Below are 18138 nucleotides of genomic sequence, written 5' to 3' on the forward strand. Positions count from 1 at the left end.
ATAAACAATTACTATCTGAGTCTTTCTACCATAACTATTAAAGACTTGATTCCTTTCCATTATAGTAATTTGGCACTTTGGATGCTTTAGTCCAAATAGACTTGCAGTATACATTCAACCTCCGTAGGAACAAAAGCTAGGTGTCATCAAAACTTTTAAGAGCATCCCTTCCAAAGAAACAAGAGTTGGCACCAACACAGCATTTTCACTGGTGATGTAAATCAGGTCTCGGGGGGGCATCCTTTCCCCTGAAGAACACCAGCCAAGTCCAAGTTGAATTTTAGGCAGTGCTTTGATATCCACTATAAGATGCTACAAGCAGTGATGCATGCCTTCATCTGAGAGTCAGGTGGGGGAATGACAAGAATAGCTGGGTATTGTCAGCATATCAGTGGTGGGAGAAGTCAGAATTTATGGGGACAATTCGTCATTTTTAATTGAAACTTAAAAGAAAGAAACGCTGTCTTTAGCAATAACAATCATTTGGAGAGTTTATAAGCAAATTAATGATTTCAAGTTAAATGCAAAGAACAGAATTTTGTAAAATGATAAAGTTTATAGGAGATAATATTGAATCACCTAGCTCTAGCTGTCAAATTAAATGATAAAATGTTATGACAGTTTATCCCTAGAGCAAGTAAACTCAAGAATAACTCCAGGATCAATGAACAAAGCATTTGAGCTGCTGTTGAGCTGAGAGCAGTTTAAGGCTCTAGATCGCAGCAGGAGGGAGACCACACACAGTTGGTTGATATTACTGATCAGCTTCCAGGTGGATGTCTGTAGTTTTCTGAATGTAGCCTACAGCTTGACTGGGCCTAACAAGATAATGGTGATAAAAGGTGATTTGCAGTTCATGCTCATCTCACGAAGCATTATAAAATGAGTGCAGATAAATCCAGGATAAGATTCAACATTATTAACAAGTAAAAAAAAACAGACTGATAAGGCTAAGACTTATCAGTTAGTTCTGTCCTCCAGACTATCATACGGTATCAATGACCTTCAGTATACCACGCACTGTGCTTGTCAAATGTCATCTGTCTTTATAAACAACATCTAATAAACTGAGAAATCCAAGTCATAAATGAAATAAAGATCAATAGATTAATAAAGATTATTCAACCATGTAAAGTTGAGTGTCATGATGATTTTAACATTGAACCAAACCTTTAAGGAATACTCAACCAAAAAAACTCCAACCTCTATACCTCTATATATATAGTTCAATGCAATACACCTGGTCATTACTGCACTGCTGGCTGAGGCCTGTGATCTTTCAGTGCCACCTGCTGGATATAAATGTCATGTTATACTTGCAATATATACACACATATAAGTCAATAAGGGTCTAATAGAGTGAAAAGGGTTTCAATTCAGTTTAAGGTACAGTTCTGTTTAAATATGTCACAAATTAACCTCTAAAAAGTGTATGAGGATCTAATAGTGAGAAATGCAGACAACAAAATCCTGGTAGCTTGCATTATCCACTGAGGAGTAAAATTGGTTGTAGCTCGCAAGTAACTTTCTCCAAATATTCTTACTTACAGTCGAGTGGTCCATGACCATGTCCATTTTTTGTCAGTATTATTTTGTATTATTCTGTATGTACAATGTCATTTTGCAACAAAATTGGGTTTTTGTGTCACACAGTAATTCAGGATCAGAGTTTCATAGGTATCCTACACGTATGTTATGGATAAACCAATTAAAACTATCATTTAAGTTGATTTAGTTGAAGTTTGCACTTTTTAGCTGCTGTGTTTCTGTGTTTCGCACTAGAAGGTGGTTTTTACATGCATCTGCTGACAAGGGAAAGTTTTCCTGAGATAAAAATAAAGAAGGGAACATTGAGCTTTATTGTATATTATTCAATGTCATTATGCTTCATACAAATGTCTACTTATCATGAATATTTGCATCATTGCACACTAAACCTCAATTACACAATATTTGGGTCATTCAGCACTCTTTTTCTTATTTGACTTTCATTATTTCTTGTACTTTCTTACACTTGATGCACAGAGACAAATTGTTACCTGTTACTACACAACACTAGCCGACAGTAAAAGTGACACTATTTCATTACATATTTCACTAACACTGATGTAATAAAACTGCAATGCTGCTGTTATTGACTGTAACATTCATGCTGAGTGATTGTGACACAGATTAAGCTTGCATATAATGCCTTTTTTTATGTAACAATAAGATATTAAATGCAAATTTGTGATACATTTGTTGCTTTGAAAACAGTTTACAAACACAACATGAAGAAATAGTTAAAATCCAAATACTTTTATTTTCTTAATGAAAATAAAATATATGAAAGCATACAATTGAAATACAATGTGTCATATATCTAATGGTGCCCCTTCAATTATTATTTAAGGCAAAGGGCTTGAGTCAGGTACAGGTTCACAGTTATCCACGTTAGCCTGGATATGTCCAATTTGAATGATATTGTACATCCCAGAGATAGACGTCCACGTGGTCTGTCCGTTTGTGTAAGTGCGGCTGAGGCGTGCAGTGAAAGGGATGTTTGCCTGGGACTTATATCCCACCAAATGGCCTGTGCAGGTGTGCTTTGGTGGGACGGTGAGCGTTATAGAAATAGAGTGCTGGTTCTCTTCTGTAGTGGTGTGTCCACCTGAGAACTCGAATGATACCTCAGCGCTGACTTCTACACCTCCAGATATAAAGTTAGGGAGTCCTCCAATGAAGGTCGTCTTGACACCGGTTTTGACTGAAGAGGCGATGTTCCACCTTTTCTCCACCCGAATTGTCGCAGAGACAGTAGATGTTGTCACCACTGGACTGGATCCACTGTTGGTGCTGGAAAAGCTGTTTATGCTCTCTGGAGGATACTGGATGATTTTAGCCCTATTAATGTTGTAAATGACGTTCGAGATGTGCTCACTGTGTACATCTTGAATACAGGTTAGGACCTGGTAGCTCTTGTAAAAATACTCACTGCCTTTCCAGGGAAGGAAGAAGGCCTGATGCCTAACATGTACCGTCCCAAGACCGTACTTGTTCTTACCAACATATATATCATACGCCGAACACGTTCTGAGTGAATGTTGAGGCACTGAACCATAGGAACCGTCCTTCCAATCCAAGATCTCAAAGTTGTCTTTGTTCACCAGGATATCAAATGGTTCACCTCTCACCTCTTTGTCTCCATAGGGGTAGTGGCAATAAGGACCGTAATTAGGGTTGTAGAAACCGGCATGACAATTGTATTTGCAGACGTAGTCATAGCGATCAGCATAACTGTTGAAAATCCCCACAGATCCATTAGGGAGACTGCCAGTCCAGGTCATCCATTTCAGGTGTGCACTATTACAAAATGAGGGGAAAGGAGGAGCCTGTCTCTTCTGTCTCAATATAGCAGAAGAAGGAAGAAATTCATCTGTTGACATTGTTCTCTTAGAGGTGATTTCAGGAATCCTGTCCTCTGGAGCTGGGTTCACGGAGACTATTAAAGAAGGGAAAAGGCATAGCCACATTGTGTTAGTGTCATCGGTCTGCTGGATGCTAATTTCTGCTCTTACTGCTTCTATGAGAAATGATTAAAGTGTATTTTGCAGTAACTCATTTTCCTTGGTTGTTGTTTGGCAACAATGTGCATTATGATGCTTTCATGCTGTTGAGAAAATATGAGTACTCACTCATGTATCAGGAGCATCATGAACTGATATGGTATGCAACATATTTCCTCTACAAGTGTTGCATTGTTTGAAGGAATTTCTATTGGATTAACAGAGAAGTAGTGTTGTTTTTCGCGGCCTCTTTTAATTTTAGTTTTAGTCTAGTCTTTGTGTCAAACTGTCATTTTAGTTTTTATTAGTTTTAGTTACGTTTATACTCAATTTAGTCTAGTCAAGTTTCAGTCGACTAAAAGTCTGAGCATTTTAGTCTTATTTTAGTCAGAATTATCCATGACTATTTTCGTCTAACAAGGTTATCTTATTATTATATTATTGTTACCTTATAGACTCAAGAATACATTCAATTCCAGACACGGAAGAAGCTCTGATTTGAATTTACAACATACTTATTTTAACTACCAAACATGTACTAAGAAGTACACACACATAAATTTAAATAAAATAAATAAATAAAATAGCTTCAAATGACAATGCCAGAAAAAACTGACATTATATCCAAGTTTAAGACTCAGGAAACAGAAATACTTCAAAATAATAATAATAATAGCGAGACGAAATAACGTTATAACATTTCGTCTCGTCTCGTTTTGGTCAACGAAAATGAAGAGATATTTTAGCAGAGTTTTTATTTTGCAAACCACATTTAGTCCCGTTTTTATTCGTCAACAATATTGCATTATATATTTGATTATAGTTTTCGTCACATGACCACCATTTACGTTGCGTCAGAGAGACGGGCTCTGGTTGCGTCATAGATATATAGATATATATATTCCAACTGACAGACATGTATTTATGATCGAGTCCAGAGAAAATTCAAGCTTTTGATACTGATATAATCTACTTCAAAATGTAATGCCTAGTACTAGTAGGCGTAGGTTTATTATTCTTCCACTCAATAGTATGTGTATTTGCTTTTACACCTGTATTGTACTCATATCTAATGACAATCACAAAAACATCCGACCTAAAGGCTTCGCAGCTCAATATTTCATGCAGTACCTTTTTGACGGTCGTGCTTTTATTTTGAAAACGTCACCGAACCGACCATAGATATATACTGAAACATGAGATTGAAACAATATAATTTCATCACCAGAAATATACTTTCGTAATATTCAATATCATGAAACAGATTATCACCTGTGAAATGTCATCCCTTGTTGTTTGGTTTTTTCATTTCTTTTGTTCAAACATAAGCAGCACAAAAGTCCGGCATCCTTAGAGAGGATCTGAAGGCGGGAAAACTAATTTGGCGCTTCAGATCCCCGCTCCAAGATGGCGACGGTTTTGACGTATGCTTAGAAGCCCAAGGCGACATGTCAGTATCATTATATATATATATATATATATATATATACGTGTATATATCTATGAGTAGGCTATCTAATGGTTGCGTCTCGTCTCGTTTCCATCACGTGATAAAGGTTCGTTGACGACGATATTTAGTCATAATTTTCGTTGTCGAAAGCAGCACTACAGACAGGTAGCAGATAGTGTATATATGTCTACGGTGTACAGCCTCTTAGTAAAACTACAGTATAATTTTGTCATTAGCAGGAAGACTGTTTTCAAGCTAATTTTAAAATACTGTTTTTATCTCTATATACTTCTGTGATGCGTTAAAATTCAAAAATGAGTGAAGAAATAATAAATAAAATATAAATAATGAAAAATTTCCATTTTTGTGCTGTGAACTATTCTTCACAATGTCCTGAAGACTGGCCGAGGACAGGGGCGACAGGAGCAACAACAACAAAGCTGGAAGCTTCATCTGGAGACCAAATACAGTCCAAACCATTTGTATTAAGCTTACATGTAACACATGTAAGCTTAATACAAATGTTTGCTTCATTATTGACACACTATGAAGCTGTTCAAGACAGAAGCAGACTTGATGGACTTTGCAGGACCTGTTGTCTTTAATAACTATGTTGCTGTTTGTAAAATGGTTTAATGTTACAGCAAAAATGGACTTAAATAGTATTACTCTAAATCTTACAAGTAGTTTTTTTCAGTATTGTTGATACTTATTACACAACCTCACATACCTTTCCCTTTAAACCAAAAAACAAAACAGAATACTTAAGGAATTAAATACAATGCGATAAATGTACTCACCATCATAGTCACACATATCACTCACACAGCTTAGATAGCTGTCTTGTTGTTGAATTACAAAGCATAGCCAGGGGTCAGAGGCCGCTAGGACAGAGCCTCATCTGTTGTTGGAAATATAACAGAGCTCAGCTAAAAGTTGTGATATCCTGATTGTGTAATGGCTCTGCAGAGAAATGGGTCTGAACCCGAGATGCATGACTCAGACAGACAGGATCAAATTATAATGACTCTCTTCAGACCAGCACCAGCAACATTAACACTATTAACCAAGGTGTTACTTTTGACTTGCGTTCTCTTTTTATTATTATTATTATTATTATTATTATTATTAATGTTGTTGTTGTTGTTGTGAAAACGTTTACGTTTACATGTGTTATAAAAAACATCTACAATCATGCAGTCTTTTAATATTGATTATCTTCCAACCAAATACAATCTAATATTTGTTTTCAGTAACACTTTAGCTAATCATACTAATTCCATTAGTGTATCACCTAAAATAAGAATTGTTGTGTTTTTGTTACCATAGAATGAGCCTTTTATATATACCGAGTGGGTGGACTTCTATGGAGGCCTTCACTCTTTCAAGTCCAGTGTAGTCCAGTCTAGTTTGTGTGTTTAGAGTGCTTTCACTCACGTACAACATACAGTATTTGATTTGGATATGTTCCATGTAAGCTCGTAGGCTTTGAACTTTGTAACTTACAAGTTTTGGTCCAGAACGTTGCTGCCAGGTACTGGGAAGAGGGACTCTATAACCCCTATACTGGCCTCTCTCCACTGGCTAAGTGGATTTCCCCATTGTGGGATTAATAAAGTTATCTATCTATCTATTACTCTACATCCAGGTTGTTCAACTCAGCTGACTTTGGGCTCCTGGCTTCTAAACTTGAGATCAGGTGTGACCGCACCTTTGCTGTTGCTGTCCCCTAGACTGTGGAACAACATCTCAACAGCTCCAAGCTCCAAGTCCAGGCTCAAAACATACTTGTATTCTCTACAGGAGTTTGTCTGGTGCCTATGTGTTGTTTATCTGTACCTATGAGCTGTATGTACTCTATGTATGCTTTGATTTAATTTGATTTGAAGTTTGTAACATTTATTTATGTTTTCTAATTATATATGTATATATAAAAGTTTCAAATCTTAGTCCCAAAACTTAGTTCTTCAACAACTAACAATGAATAACGTTAAAGATGCCTCACTGGAACCTTAGTGGCATAAATAAACTTGTTGCTTGGCCACCATTTCTATTTGGTTGAAATGATAGGGACACTATGTACACTTGCAGGCAGCAGAGGGCAGAAACAGACTGACCGAGAAAGGAAGGTCGACTGTGATTTTGGATTCAGTCTATTCGGTGGCATTTCAAATATTTGTTTCACTTTTATTTGTTTTTTAATCAGTTTATTAATTATTCATTTTAATTCAAAGACCAAAGTATATATCAGTTAATCAACCAACGCTTCAAACTAATATTTCAATTAAACCAAATGCTCTGACTGTTGTGAGACTGGGTTGCTGATGCATGAGACTGCATCTAGAAATGAAGCTCGCCTGAAAAGCTGGGAGGACCATTTGCAAATGACTGACTGAGTATTGCAATAAAATCAATAAAATCTCGGAAAGATGACGCTCTCTTTGTGTGTGGTATTGCAGCTCTGGGGTTGATTATATGTTTTCTCACTTTTTTTTTTTTCAGTTTACATGGCCATGCAATCTGGGTTTCCTGCTAAATCATTAGTCAGGTTTCTCTAAACTAAAACTTGTACTCAACCAGTCCTCAGGAACAACACAGAGCACACAAATGGTAAATGCAAACTGACATTATGTACTAATGTTGAGCAGGTACAGTGTTTACCATGTTAACCATCTTACTTTAACCTGTTAGCATGCCAATATTTGCTAATCAGCACTCAACATAAAATCGTCTCGCAGGTTCTTACCAAAAAAGGTGCGTGTCTTTTGTCTTTCAGCTGAGCATGAAACACGTGTTGGTGACAGACAAAGAGCATGGAGGAGCGGGAGGATTTGATTTCCTTCTTCTAATGTGTGTGCTGAGATTTAGGCCAAATTTAGGTGTGTATGTGTGTGTGTGAGTGAGTGTGTGTGTGTGTGTGTGTGTGTGTGTGTGTGTGTGTGTTCTTACATTAGTGGTGCCATTAAAAGGGAGTCTCAAATACTACAAATACTACAGTAACCTGCGTTAAACAACACAACAACATAACCTGAATAAAAACACGTTAGTACAGTAACATTAACAGTAATTAAACAGTCCTTGCTTAGCATGCCTTTGCTCATGTTTTAAGGTCCCCTTTGACCCTACATATATCCCGCCCTTTGCACCTGATGTGTGATCCTGAGAGCAAGAGTGTATAGTCCATAGCTGAAAGAGTTCCTTTGTTAGTTAGATCCTGTTTAGTAACATCTGGGCAGTTCATTGATAACTTTATTGATAACAAGTTACAAAACAAAACCAGATAAAACATGACAAAAGCATTGCTATGGCTAACATAAATAACCAGAGTTACTCAGTTACTCTGCAGTTAATGAGAAAAGAAAGGTTAGTGGTGTATAACTGTTAGTGAGATACAGAGAGAAAGTGAAACAAATGAAATCAATTTTTGGACTGTATTAGATAAGGACATGTATATGAGTGTGTCCTAAACTAATGTTTGCAGTGATCTTATCAAAATACTATCAAGGACCGAGTCCAGGCGTGTTTGCAAACAGTGGTGTCAAATCAATATTTGGTTTGTTTTTCAGCTGACAGTAGGTTGTTTGACTTTTACTGAAACTATTGTACTGAGTTTACTGTGGTTGCTAACAAATCCAAGTTTGCCTATGAACTGCAGAAAAAGGTAAGGTACGCTGAGCTAACTTACAGTCAGTACAGGGATGGACTGTATCGTCATGACAGTGAGACCTGAGCTCTAGAGTCCTTGTGCCTAAAGTTTTTCCTAACTTGCTCAGGGCTGAAACACTCCTGGTATCCTGGGCAGAGAGACATTCAGAGGCGCTCTTACTGTCTGATGGATTATGACCATGTTCTGAACTGTGATCAGAGATGCTGTGGTCATCATCTGAATCATCAACTATCTGGTCATAATGTTGGAACTGGCTTTTATACCCCCGTAAGCCGCACCTACGGTCCACAAACCTTGCACATTAAGTGGGGCAAATGTGGGGCTTTTTGCATGTGTATATTTGATGACATCTAGCTCTTGTTACTGCTGAATTTGAAAGCCCTTACTTTCAGATACTTTGGATGAAAGCCGAATATAATTGAAATTACAACGTGTTTTTCAAAAATGTTGTTCCTTAATAAATGTTATGTTATGTACATTATAAAATGACACTGGCCAGTTCAAAATGTTTTGTGTTGACTTTAGACACAGAATTAAAAGTTTTCAATTGAGGGATAACAAAGTATTTAGAATCTTTTTAAAATTAAAAATTACCCCCAGACATAAATTGTTATTCCAAGCAGTGTATTTAGATGTCAGTTGTCTTAAGCATCTCTGGATGGGAGATATGAACTACTCATATCACTTTTCTACTAAAATGTCTACAAATCAAAAACAGAAGCAACGCAGATAGACACACTGTAAAAAAAAAAAAGAAGAATAAAATACATAGCATTTATATTTCTATTGAATAAAATAAATTAAATGTAATAAATGTAATAAGAAATACTCATCAGTTTGAATGTTTTACTTCAACTAATGATTGGTAAATACTAACTCAGCTTTCAAAAAGCCGAGTATTGCATTCAATTGAGTATTATTGCTGCAATTATAGATAATCTGAGGACTATTCATAAAACCATCTCATTTTGCAAACACATGTGGTTTAATTGTATGTTTCCAACTCAGTGAACCTGCTGTGTGAGCGTTTACATTGTTTACAGTTTACTACACATGGTATATTTTTGCCATGTAAATGACACTGAAATAATCTGACAAAATGTATTTTCTTTTTAAATTTGAACTATATTCACCTAGAATAGAAATGGACATGGAGATACACCACATGAAACTTTGTGCATTTAGCATGAAACTGAATAGCTGTGGCTGACAACTAATCAGTGGTTATCCTGACATTGGAGAATATGCAGATTGGAGTGTTTTTGTAATTGAAGATCATTTTTATTTTTTGTCAATTGACCGTATGCCAATGTTTGTGTGGCCAGTACAGCACAGCCATTCTGTTTATATTTTCAAAATAAATGTCAAGAATGTGAGATTTTTTTCTGTTTTTGCAACTGTACAGAAAATGTATCAAACTCTGACCCCAAACCAGGATTAACTGTGAATTATTTTGTACCTTTACACCCCTGATATGCATGTGGCTGTGGTAGACATTGAAAATAAATATGAATATACGTTAACTACAAGTAACACATTTGATATGTATTTTGTATATTTAAATAAAATAATAAATCAAATGTTTAGAAAACTTCAGTAGACTACAAGGAACCATAACAGAAAACAAGTTGCTCTTTTTCTTTAATATGATAAAAGCCAGATAGAATAAAGTTTCAGATGGTTAACTTATTAAAGAAAACAGAGAGATAAGGATCAAATAGCTACTAGATTAATAAATTGCCAGCTCATTCATGCTTAGCTACTTAAGTTTGTATTTCAAACACATTTCCATTCTCCCTAAAAGTTTTAGAATTGATTTTAATGATACTGTGATAACCTCTAGGGCACGGCATGGTAAAATATTAATCTCTTCCAACACAATATCCTTGTTCCGGGTGAGAAAGTGTGAAAAGGAAAGTGAAACAGAGTACAGCTGAAAAGCAACCATTCCTCTGCAGTCAGAATTCAGCGACCTTTTTGCTGTGAGGCGACAGTGCTTACCACTGAGGCACCATACTGCTCATTGGTGCTCCATTAATTCCCTAAAACACAACACGCTTAGCTATTTTACTGTAAAACACTATGCTATTATGGTTATTCAATCCAAATGTAAACAAGGTTCCCTTATTCTAGCAACCCTCACAACCCTTTTTCATATGTGACCTAAAAATGGATTTCAGTAACCCCATTGTCAGCTGTGTAGGCCTACTGCAGGAACAGCTTAGGCGCAAGATAGTCTCCTTACAGCAATACATGAGGAAACACAAAAGTATCTAATCAAGGAAATCTTTTGATTTAAAATCCTTTAAAGCAAAACTAGTATTATTTAAAGTTCAATCCACACAGCAGTAGCCCTAGCTGGCAAATCCTCTCACTTAAAGCAGTGGTCCAATATTATATTATGAACAGCCTCCTTTTATGCTTTTGAAAATGTGCCACAAACAACGGTGCTCTACACATAAGTATCCCTGAAAAAAAGGGGGAAAAAAATCAATATTAAAGTTCATAAAAGGAGGAGCCTGGAGAAGGAGAGGTGAAGGGGTGCTGCCCCGTTACTTCCAGCATCAGTGTTTCACCAGGTACCAAACTGGGAGAAAGAAAATACTTTTACAGATAGGTTTAAGAATATAAAGTGCCTTATCGAGCAACAAAAATATGGAGTCAAAAGCTCAAATGAGCTGAACACAATCCTGAAAAATTAATTTTTAATGGTTTTTAAAAGGTCACGTCAACCACTTGTTTTTCACTTGGCCCTAGGTTTATATACCCAGGGAATCTGATTTTCCAGCTAAATTTATTAATCAAGTTTTGAATCCCTTTGTGGTGGAAATTCAATTCAGCCCATTCATGTGAGATGCAACAATTAAAAAAAGTCAGTCAGTCAGTCTTTTCACCCGGGTGTAGCTCTGCGCAGAGCGAGCCTCTCAGCTTGTCAGCATGAAAAGGTCTCCCTTCTCAGGGCTGCACCCTTATTTATTGAAGAAAGTAAAAACAGGAGGTACAAAGTAGATAACAGCTAGTCATGCTAACGAGCATCATGACCTTGTATTCATAGGAGATGCCTGGAGCCAGTCTCCACCGGGTTCATCCTCTCCTCCCTCAATAACAGAGACATTGTAACCACAGGTTGACTGTTACTCTTTATCGTGTGGGAAAATTAACAGGTGCTGAGAGCAACCCTGGAACAGATACATTTTGCACACACAGTAGTTCATAAGCACGAGGTTACAAATAGTGTATTATAGTGTATTAAAATTTTCCATTACACCTTAAACACCAGATTTCCTGTTTACATAATGACAAAAGCTGACACTAATTCAAATTTTTTTTCTTTTTTTCTTTTGCATTTTCTTTTACTAACAATTTTGAATGACCAATACATGCCCCTTTTACCTCTCCTTTAAAGCTGAAATAATATATACACTGAACCAGCCTTTAATTGTGTTGACCATCATAGACTATTTGGAGGACATAAAAACAGGCATTGAAACAATATTTTTGATGGAGAAATCATCTCAATGTCAACTCTCACTCCACTGAACTGTTTCTGTTGTTGTAATGTTCTGTACTGATTAATGGACAGCCAAGTGAATACACACTATTTGTTTAATGACTAAACCAGGAAGCAGCTAAATATATAAATCTGAAGGAGGCTGGTGGTGCACCAAGGGATGTACACTGGGATGGTGAGTACGTTTCATGTGCTTGTGTTTTCAGTGTTAAATTAGTCAAATTCTGAATCTGCATCACATAAAATTATGACAAAATTAAAGAAAAGATTCTCTCAATAGATCAAACATATGAATGGAGACTTGGACAATTGCATTTCTGTAAAATATTGTTTTTATCATTTTAATATGGAATTTAATGCAACAGAAATGAATGATTTGTATTACTATTGTCAGGGGTGTCAGATTGACAATGACTACTAATAATTTACATTATTATTATTTACTATTATATTATCATATTATATACGATTTTGCTCTATCAAATTGTGTATTTCCAAAATCTTTAACTATTACTTTATTTATGATTCTTCATGCAGAAACAAATGCTATAGTATTGGTTTAATGCTGCATTATAAACTGCTGGTCTATGTGTTTCCTCTTCAGATGAAGCTGTCAGTGTTTATGCTGCTGGCCCTGCCGGCTCTGTCCCTAGCCAGTCCACTGGACATCAAAAACAACACAGAGCAAACGGCAATGACAAATGGTAAACACAAACTTGCATTATGAAATCTTGGAAAGGATAAAAATGTTTAAGATGGCTTATAGAGCAACAAACATTAATAGAGTAATTGCTTAAGCCAAGTTATAAACTGAACATGTTTCCTCACTTATTTGTAGGCCTAAGCCATGCAGAGATAGATAGAGACAGATACTTGAGCCTTGGTTTTATATTTGTAAGTCTTTCAACCATCCCAGTACAATGTGGTGATTTGAATTTGGCTTGTGCTGCTGCTCAAAGCATGAAAAAAGATTCATCTCTTGTTGTTTACTGTGACTGTCATTGGGGCTGGTGGGAAAGCCACTGGTTTTGTAGAAAGAATATAGCTGTGGGTGCACGGACGGGCCCATAGAAAATGCCCACTATATTATATTAAAGCAAACATTGTTCTTGTCTGTGCATTTTCCCCTTTCTTTATCCAGTCTCCTTCATGAACTCAAATGGCAGTGATGAAATGATTGCGAGCAGATTGCCGCTATCAGATCGACCTCTTCTGACTGTTGCCAAGTTAAGGCAGATGAGGCAGGTTAAGTCTTCCTCCTTTGTGTCTAACGATGGCTCTAACCTGGAGTGGGTGACCTGGAACAACTCTCTCCCAAACGATGCTGTATCAATTTACAATGGATATGTCAATCGTATTGATTATGTCTGCAAATACAGGTGTGAGGCTGGCTTTTATACACCCAGTAAGGGCCCTTACTGCCACTATTCCGGCACAAAAAAAGCATATTCTGGTTCCCCGTTTGAGATTCTGGTGAACAAAAACAACTTTGAGATCCTGCAGTGGAAGGAGGATTCGTATGGTTCAGTGCCCCAGAATTCAGTCAGAACCTGCCCTGGGGAGAACATATATGTAGGGAAGAACAAATATGGACTTGGGAAGGTTTCTACTCAGGATAAGGCCTTCTACCTGCCGTGGGAGGGTTCTGAATATTGGTACAACTACTATGAGGTCCTGACCATCAATGAGAATATAATCAGCCAGAAGATCTATGATGTCAAGTATAATATTGATGAGTCTAAAATCTTAAAATATCCTCCAGAGATCATACGAAAAACAGCCATCAGTAACTACGAATGCCGCTCAGTGGTGAAAACAGATTCCCTCTCAAAGACATATCAGGTTGAGCAAAGGTGGGACTTCACCTCTGCTATCAAAGTTGGTGTTAGAACAAGCTTTGAAGTCGGCATCCCTTTCTTCAGCACAAATATTGAGATCAGTAGTGAGGTGACATTAGAGTACTCCAAGGGAGAAATAGTGACAGAAGTAATCACTGATACTGTTTCTGTGGAGATCACAGCTCCGCCAAACCGCTCCTGCATAGTTAATATGGAGCGGTATACGTATAAGATTGACATCCCGTTCACAGCACGCCTCAGCCGCACCTATGGTAACGGGGAGATCCACACGACCTCCATCACTGGGACGTATGACAGCGTTCAGGTTGCAGAAGTCCGGGCAGTGGTGGACCGATGTGCACCTGTGGACAACCCCCAGCCGTGCACATGAAATGCATAAAGCCCCACATGATGTCTGACATAATGCATTTGTATGTTTAAGGTTTTTTTTAATTCTTTTTTATTCTTTTTTTCACTTTCAATTTTTGAGGATATCTAGCTCTTGTTCTCATTGAATTGAATGCCCTTATTGTCAGACACTTTGGACAAAAGCCAAATCAATGTAATGTAATTACATATCCTATTTTTACATTTTGAGACTTAATAAACTCTTTAAAAAATGTGTGTTTCTTATTGTTACTTCACCTGGATGTTTGAGCTTCACTGTGCAGAGTTTCACAGTAGAAGGTTGTTTTTACATTCATCTGCTGAAGAGGGAAAGTTTCCCTGAACATGAATGTGATCACAATTTCTTTGGCAGCCAATCATGGTACAGTATACAAGTTACACAAAATGTGATGTAATGTGATCTATCGCACATACACTGAGAACTTACGTTTTACCTTTGTATTCATATTCTACTGTAATTAGTATATTGCTTTTCAGGGGGGGAAATATAAACAGTGTGGTTACACATATGCCCATAAGAAAGACCGGGCTCTTAGTTAACATTTGTGTTGCTTGGATTTGCTATGTACGGTGGCCGACAAGGGCAAACGCGCCGCTAACGGGCAAAACTGCAGCAAAACACGGGAATGATGTAAAACCAAAAACACACAAACACATAAAAACAAATGCAACAGAAAAACACAGCAACAGAAAAATGCTGCAACCACAGAAATGAACCAAAAGCAAAAACTTACAAACCCACAAAACAAATGCCAAAGAAAAATGCTGCTAAAAACACAAAACAACAAAACAACTGCAAGAGATAAACGCTGCAAATTCGCTCCACAAAACGGAAGTGCGGATGTACACCTCACCTCAATTACACAGAATTTGGACGATTCAGTACTAAAACTTAACTGACTATAAGAAAAAGAGTTTCATGTTATAGCAGCGTGAGGGTTCAATTTAAATAGTCTGAGTAGATGAAGCAGGTTGGCAGGTGACCAGCTCCATCAAAGTTGCTCTTCTTGTGATTTTTGTGGAGTACCAATACAATTTGATTTCTCATCATCTTACATTTTAAAAGTCAGACTTCAACCATCAAGATAGCATTTAACTTTTAAGGACAAATGAGCTGCATTAATTGCCTTTCTTATTATTATCTGACTTTTAGTTTTTCTTGCACTGTCTTCACTTCATTGAATTCACAGACGTTATACTCTTTAAAGACAAAACCTTAGTGGCATAAAGAAACTTGTTGCTTGGCCACCATTTCTATTTGGTTGAAATGATCAGGACACAGGCAGCAGAGGGCAGCACCAGACTGACCGAGAAAGCAAGGTTCACAGAGTGATTTTGAATTCAGTCTATACTGTGATATTTCAAGTATTTGTTTCGCTTTTATTTGTTTGTATAATTATTCATTTTAATTCAAAGAACAAAATACATATCAGTTAATCAGTCAACACTAAAAAACTAATCTTTCAATTTAACCTGCAATGCAATTTAATTCCAAACTAATTATTTATTTTCCAGCCTTGAATGTGAAAATTAATAACAGTGCAATCAAAAGAAAAGAATAATTATCTAAATAGCTAAATTTGTGAGTTAAATTTAATGTCAGAGACATTTTATTAGGATTCCTTGGATTGATTACAGCCATTTTAATGATATTACATTTACCAAATCACAAAAACATTGTTAAAATGCTTGTTATATGAGTTATCATATAACAGAAATAAAACGAGTCCATACAGACTGAGGATTACAGGACGGTCTGTTCCAGTGAAATGGTTTCATCCAGCAGTTTTACTTCAGCTCTCACTGGCACTTAACCAGAGATAAATAAAACATAGACTCCCATCTTTCTCTCTATACATCTATCTATATCTCTCTGTCTCTTTGTCTCACATACATATACACTCACAGCTCTGATGTTTCTATACAACATAACTGCTCTATCTCTTTCTGCTTTCAGCTTTGTTATGTTCACTACAGAATAAAATGGTGCTGTCACTTTACACATTCATTAGCATATTATTGAAAAAGAAAGACACTTCAGTGGTGGAATATAAAGTAAATCCTCAAATATTTTATTTAAGTACAAATGTGTGGTACTTGTAGTTTACTTGAGTATTTTCCACTTTACACTTCTACTCAACTCAGAGACAATTATTGTACTTTTTACTCCACAACATTTGACAGCCTTGGTACTTTTGAGATTACAAATTTTCCTTACCCTAATGCACAGTGAAAACCATGCATCTCCAGATCTGGTGGTTTTGAATGTGAATTTTTCTGATAAACTGAAGGATTAAATCTTCCTGTATGGACTGAGAAAATTATTCACTATATTGTCTGGAGCATTGCTGTAGATTAAGCTATCCAAAGAAAATGAGCTCAACCATAAACATCTATAGCAGTAAAATGCAAATCCAAGTATGAGCTCTGTCTTCCAACATGTAACATGTTATCTACAACTTCTATCTCTGTTACAGTGTACATCAGGAGACGCTAGAGTTAAATGACACAACACTCTGAGCTGATCAATATATATATATAAAAGTTTACTGTAAGGGTTCAACATCCACATGGACTTGTTTATCGACTGTACGGTGTCAAGATGACTTACAACTTAACTCAGCTTGCCTAAACTTAGCAAACTTAATTACAATATTTGCAAATTTGCACTTGTGAATTAATCTTTATCTTTTATTCTTTGTCTCTAATCCGTTTTTTCTCTCAGCACAGTGCATTTCATTTACTATATCTATTACTTATGTATGTAAGAAATAAACCCTTGAATCCATGTCAGTTTTTTGTAAATGGTTTAGATTTCTTTTTTTGACAAATCCTCTTTGATTATTATGTATATTTAATTACTTATTTGATTGATTTGATTATTTAATTTCAATTCAATTAAAATCAGTAACTTTATTCTCAGTGGGTCAATTAGGAAGTATATAGAAGAGCTAGAGCTGTTTTAATTAAATAGTAAAGTATAGTAAAATGTTTTTGAATAACAAAACACATTGAAATGATCTCCAGGAAACATTTGATAAAAAGTAATATTATACAAGAATAGCATTATATATCTGACATGGATCAATACACAGAAATTGGTGCAGTAGGTTTGTGAACAGACTGGTGGCTCTCTTGTCAGTGTCTATGGGATTCTTTTGACCTCAAAAGTTTATTTTCTCTTTAAACATTTATTAATGGATTCCAGTTAAATGTAGTACATGGATGGAACTTTGGCCAATATATAAAATTAGACTTGATCTGAATCTATGATTTCTGTCAATAAACAATTACTATCTGAGTCTTTCTACCATAACTATTAAAGACTTGATTCCTTTTCATTATAGTAATTTAGCACTTCGGATGCTTTAGTCCAAATAGACTTGCAGTATACATTCAACCTCCGTAGGAACAAAAGCTAGGTGTCATCAAAACCTTTAAGAGCATCCCTTCCAAAGAAACAAGAGTTGGCACCAACACAGCATTTTCAATGGTGATGTAAATCAGGTCTCGGGAGGGCATCCTTTCCCCTGACGAACACCAGCCAAGTCTTGTCCAAGTTGAATTTGAGGTAGTGCTTTGATATCCACTATAAGATACTACAAGCAGTGATGCATGCCTTCATCTGAGAGTCAGGTGGGGGAATGACAAGAATAGCTGGGTATTGTCAGCATATCAGTGGTGGGAGAAGTCAGAATTTATGGGGACAATTTGTCATT

The 18138-nt window shown here is 36.4% G+C and overlaps 2 protein-coding genes across 3 annotated transcripts; one reads left to right on the forward strand and one right to left on the reverse strand.

Moving 5' to 3' along the window:
* Positions 1-1836: 1836 nt before the first annotated feature.
* On the reverse strand, positions 1837-5940 carry LOC127376512 (natterin-3-like). 2 transcript variants are annotated; one of them, XM_051423461.1, is made up of 3 exons: positions 5796-5913; positions 5355-5448; positions 1837-3481 (listed from the first exon to the last, which is right to left on the reverse strand). In XM_051423461.1, the coding sequence occupies exons 1-3, from the start codon at positions 5799-5801 to the stop codon at positions 2388-2390; spliced, it is 1194 nt and encodes a 397-aa protein (XP_051279421.1). In that variant the 5' UTR covers positions 5802-5913; the 3' UTR covers positions 1837-2387. The 2 variants fall into 2 exon arrangements, with proteins under 2 accessions (XP_051279421.1, XP_051279422.1); XM_051423462.1 differs by lacking the exon at positions 5355-5448 and having other exon boundaries at positions 5796-5940.
* A 6387-nt stretch (positions 5941-12327) lies between these two features.
* Positions 12328-14631, forward strand: LOC127375981 (natterin-3-like). The gene is made up of 3 exons (XM_051422436.1): positions 12328-12348; positions 12778-12877; positions 13315-14631. Exons 1-3 carry the CDS (start codon positions 12334-12336, stop codon positions 14400-14402), a joined length of 1203 nt encoding a protein of 400 aa, XP_051278396.1. The 5' UTR covers positions 12328-12333; the 3' UTR covers positions 14403-14631.
* Positions 14632-18138: the final 3507 nt, after the last annotated feature.

This window comes from Dicentrarchus labrax, unplaced genomic scaffold (assembly GCF_905237075.1).
Source record: "Dicentrarchus labrax unplaced genomic scaffold, dlabrax2021, whole genome shotgun sequence".
NCBI classification, from domain to species: domain Eukaryota; kingdom Metazoa; phylum Chordata; class Actinopteri; family Moronidae; genus Dicentrarchus; species Dicentrarchus labrax.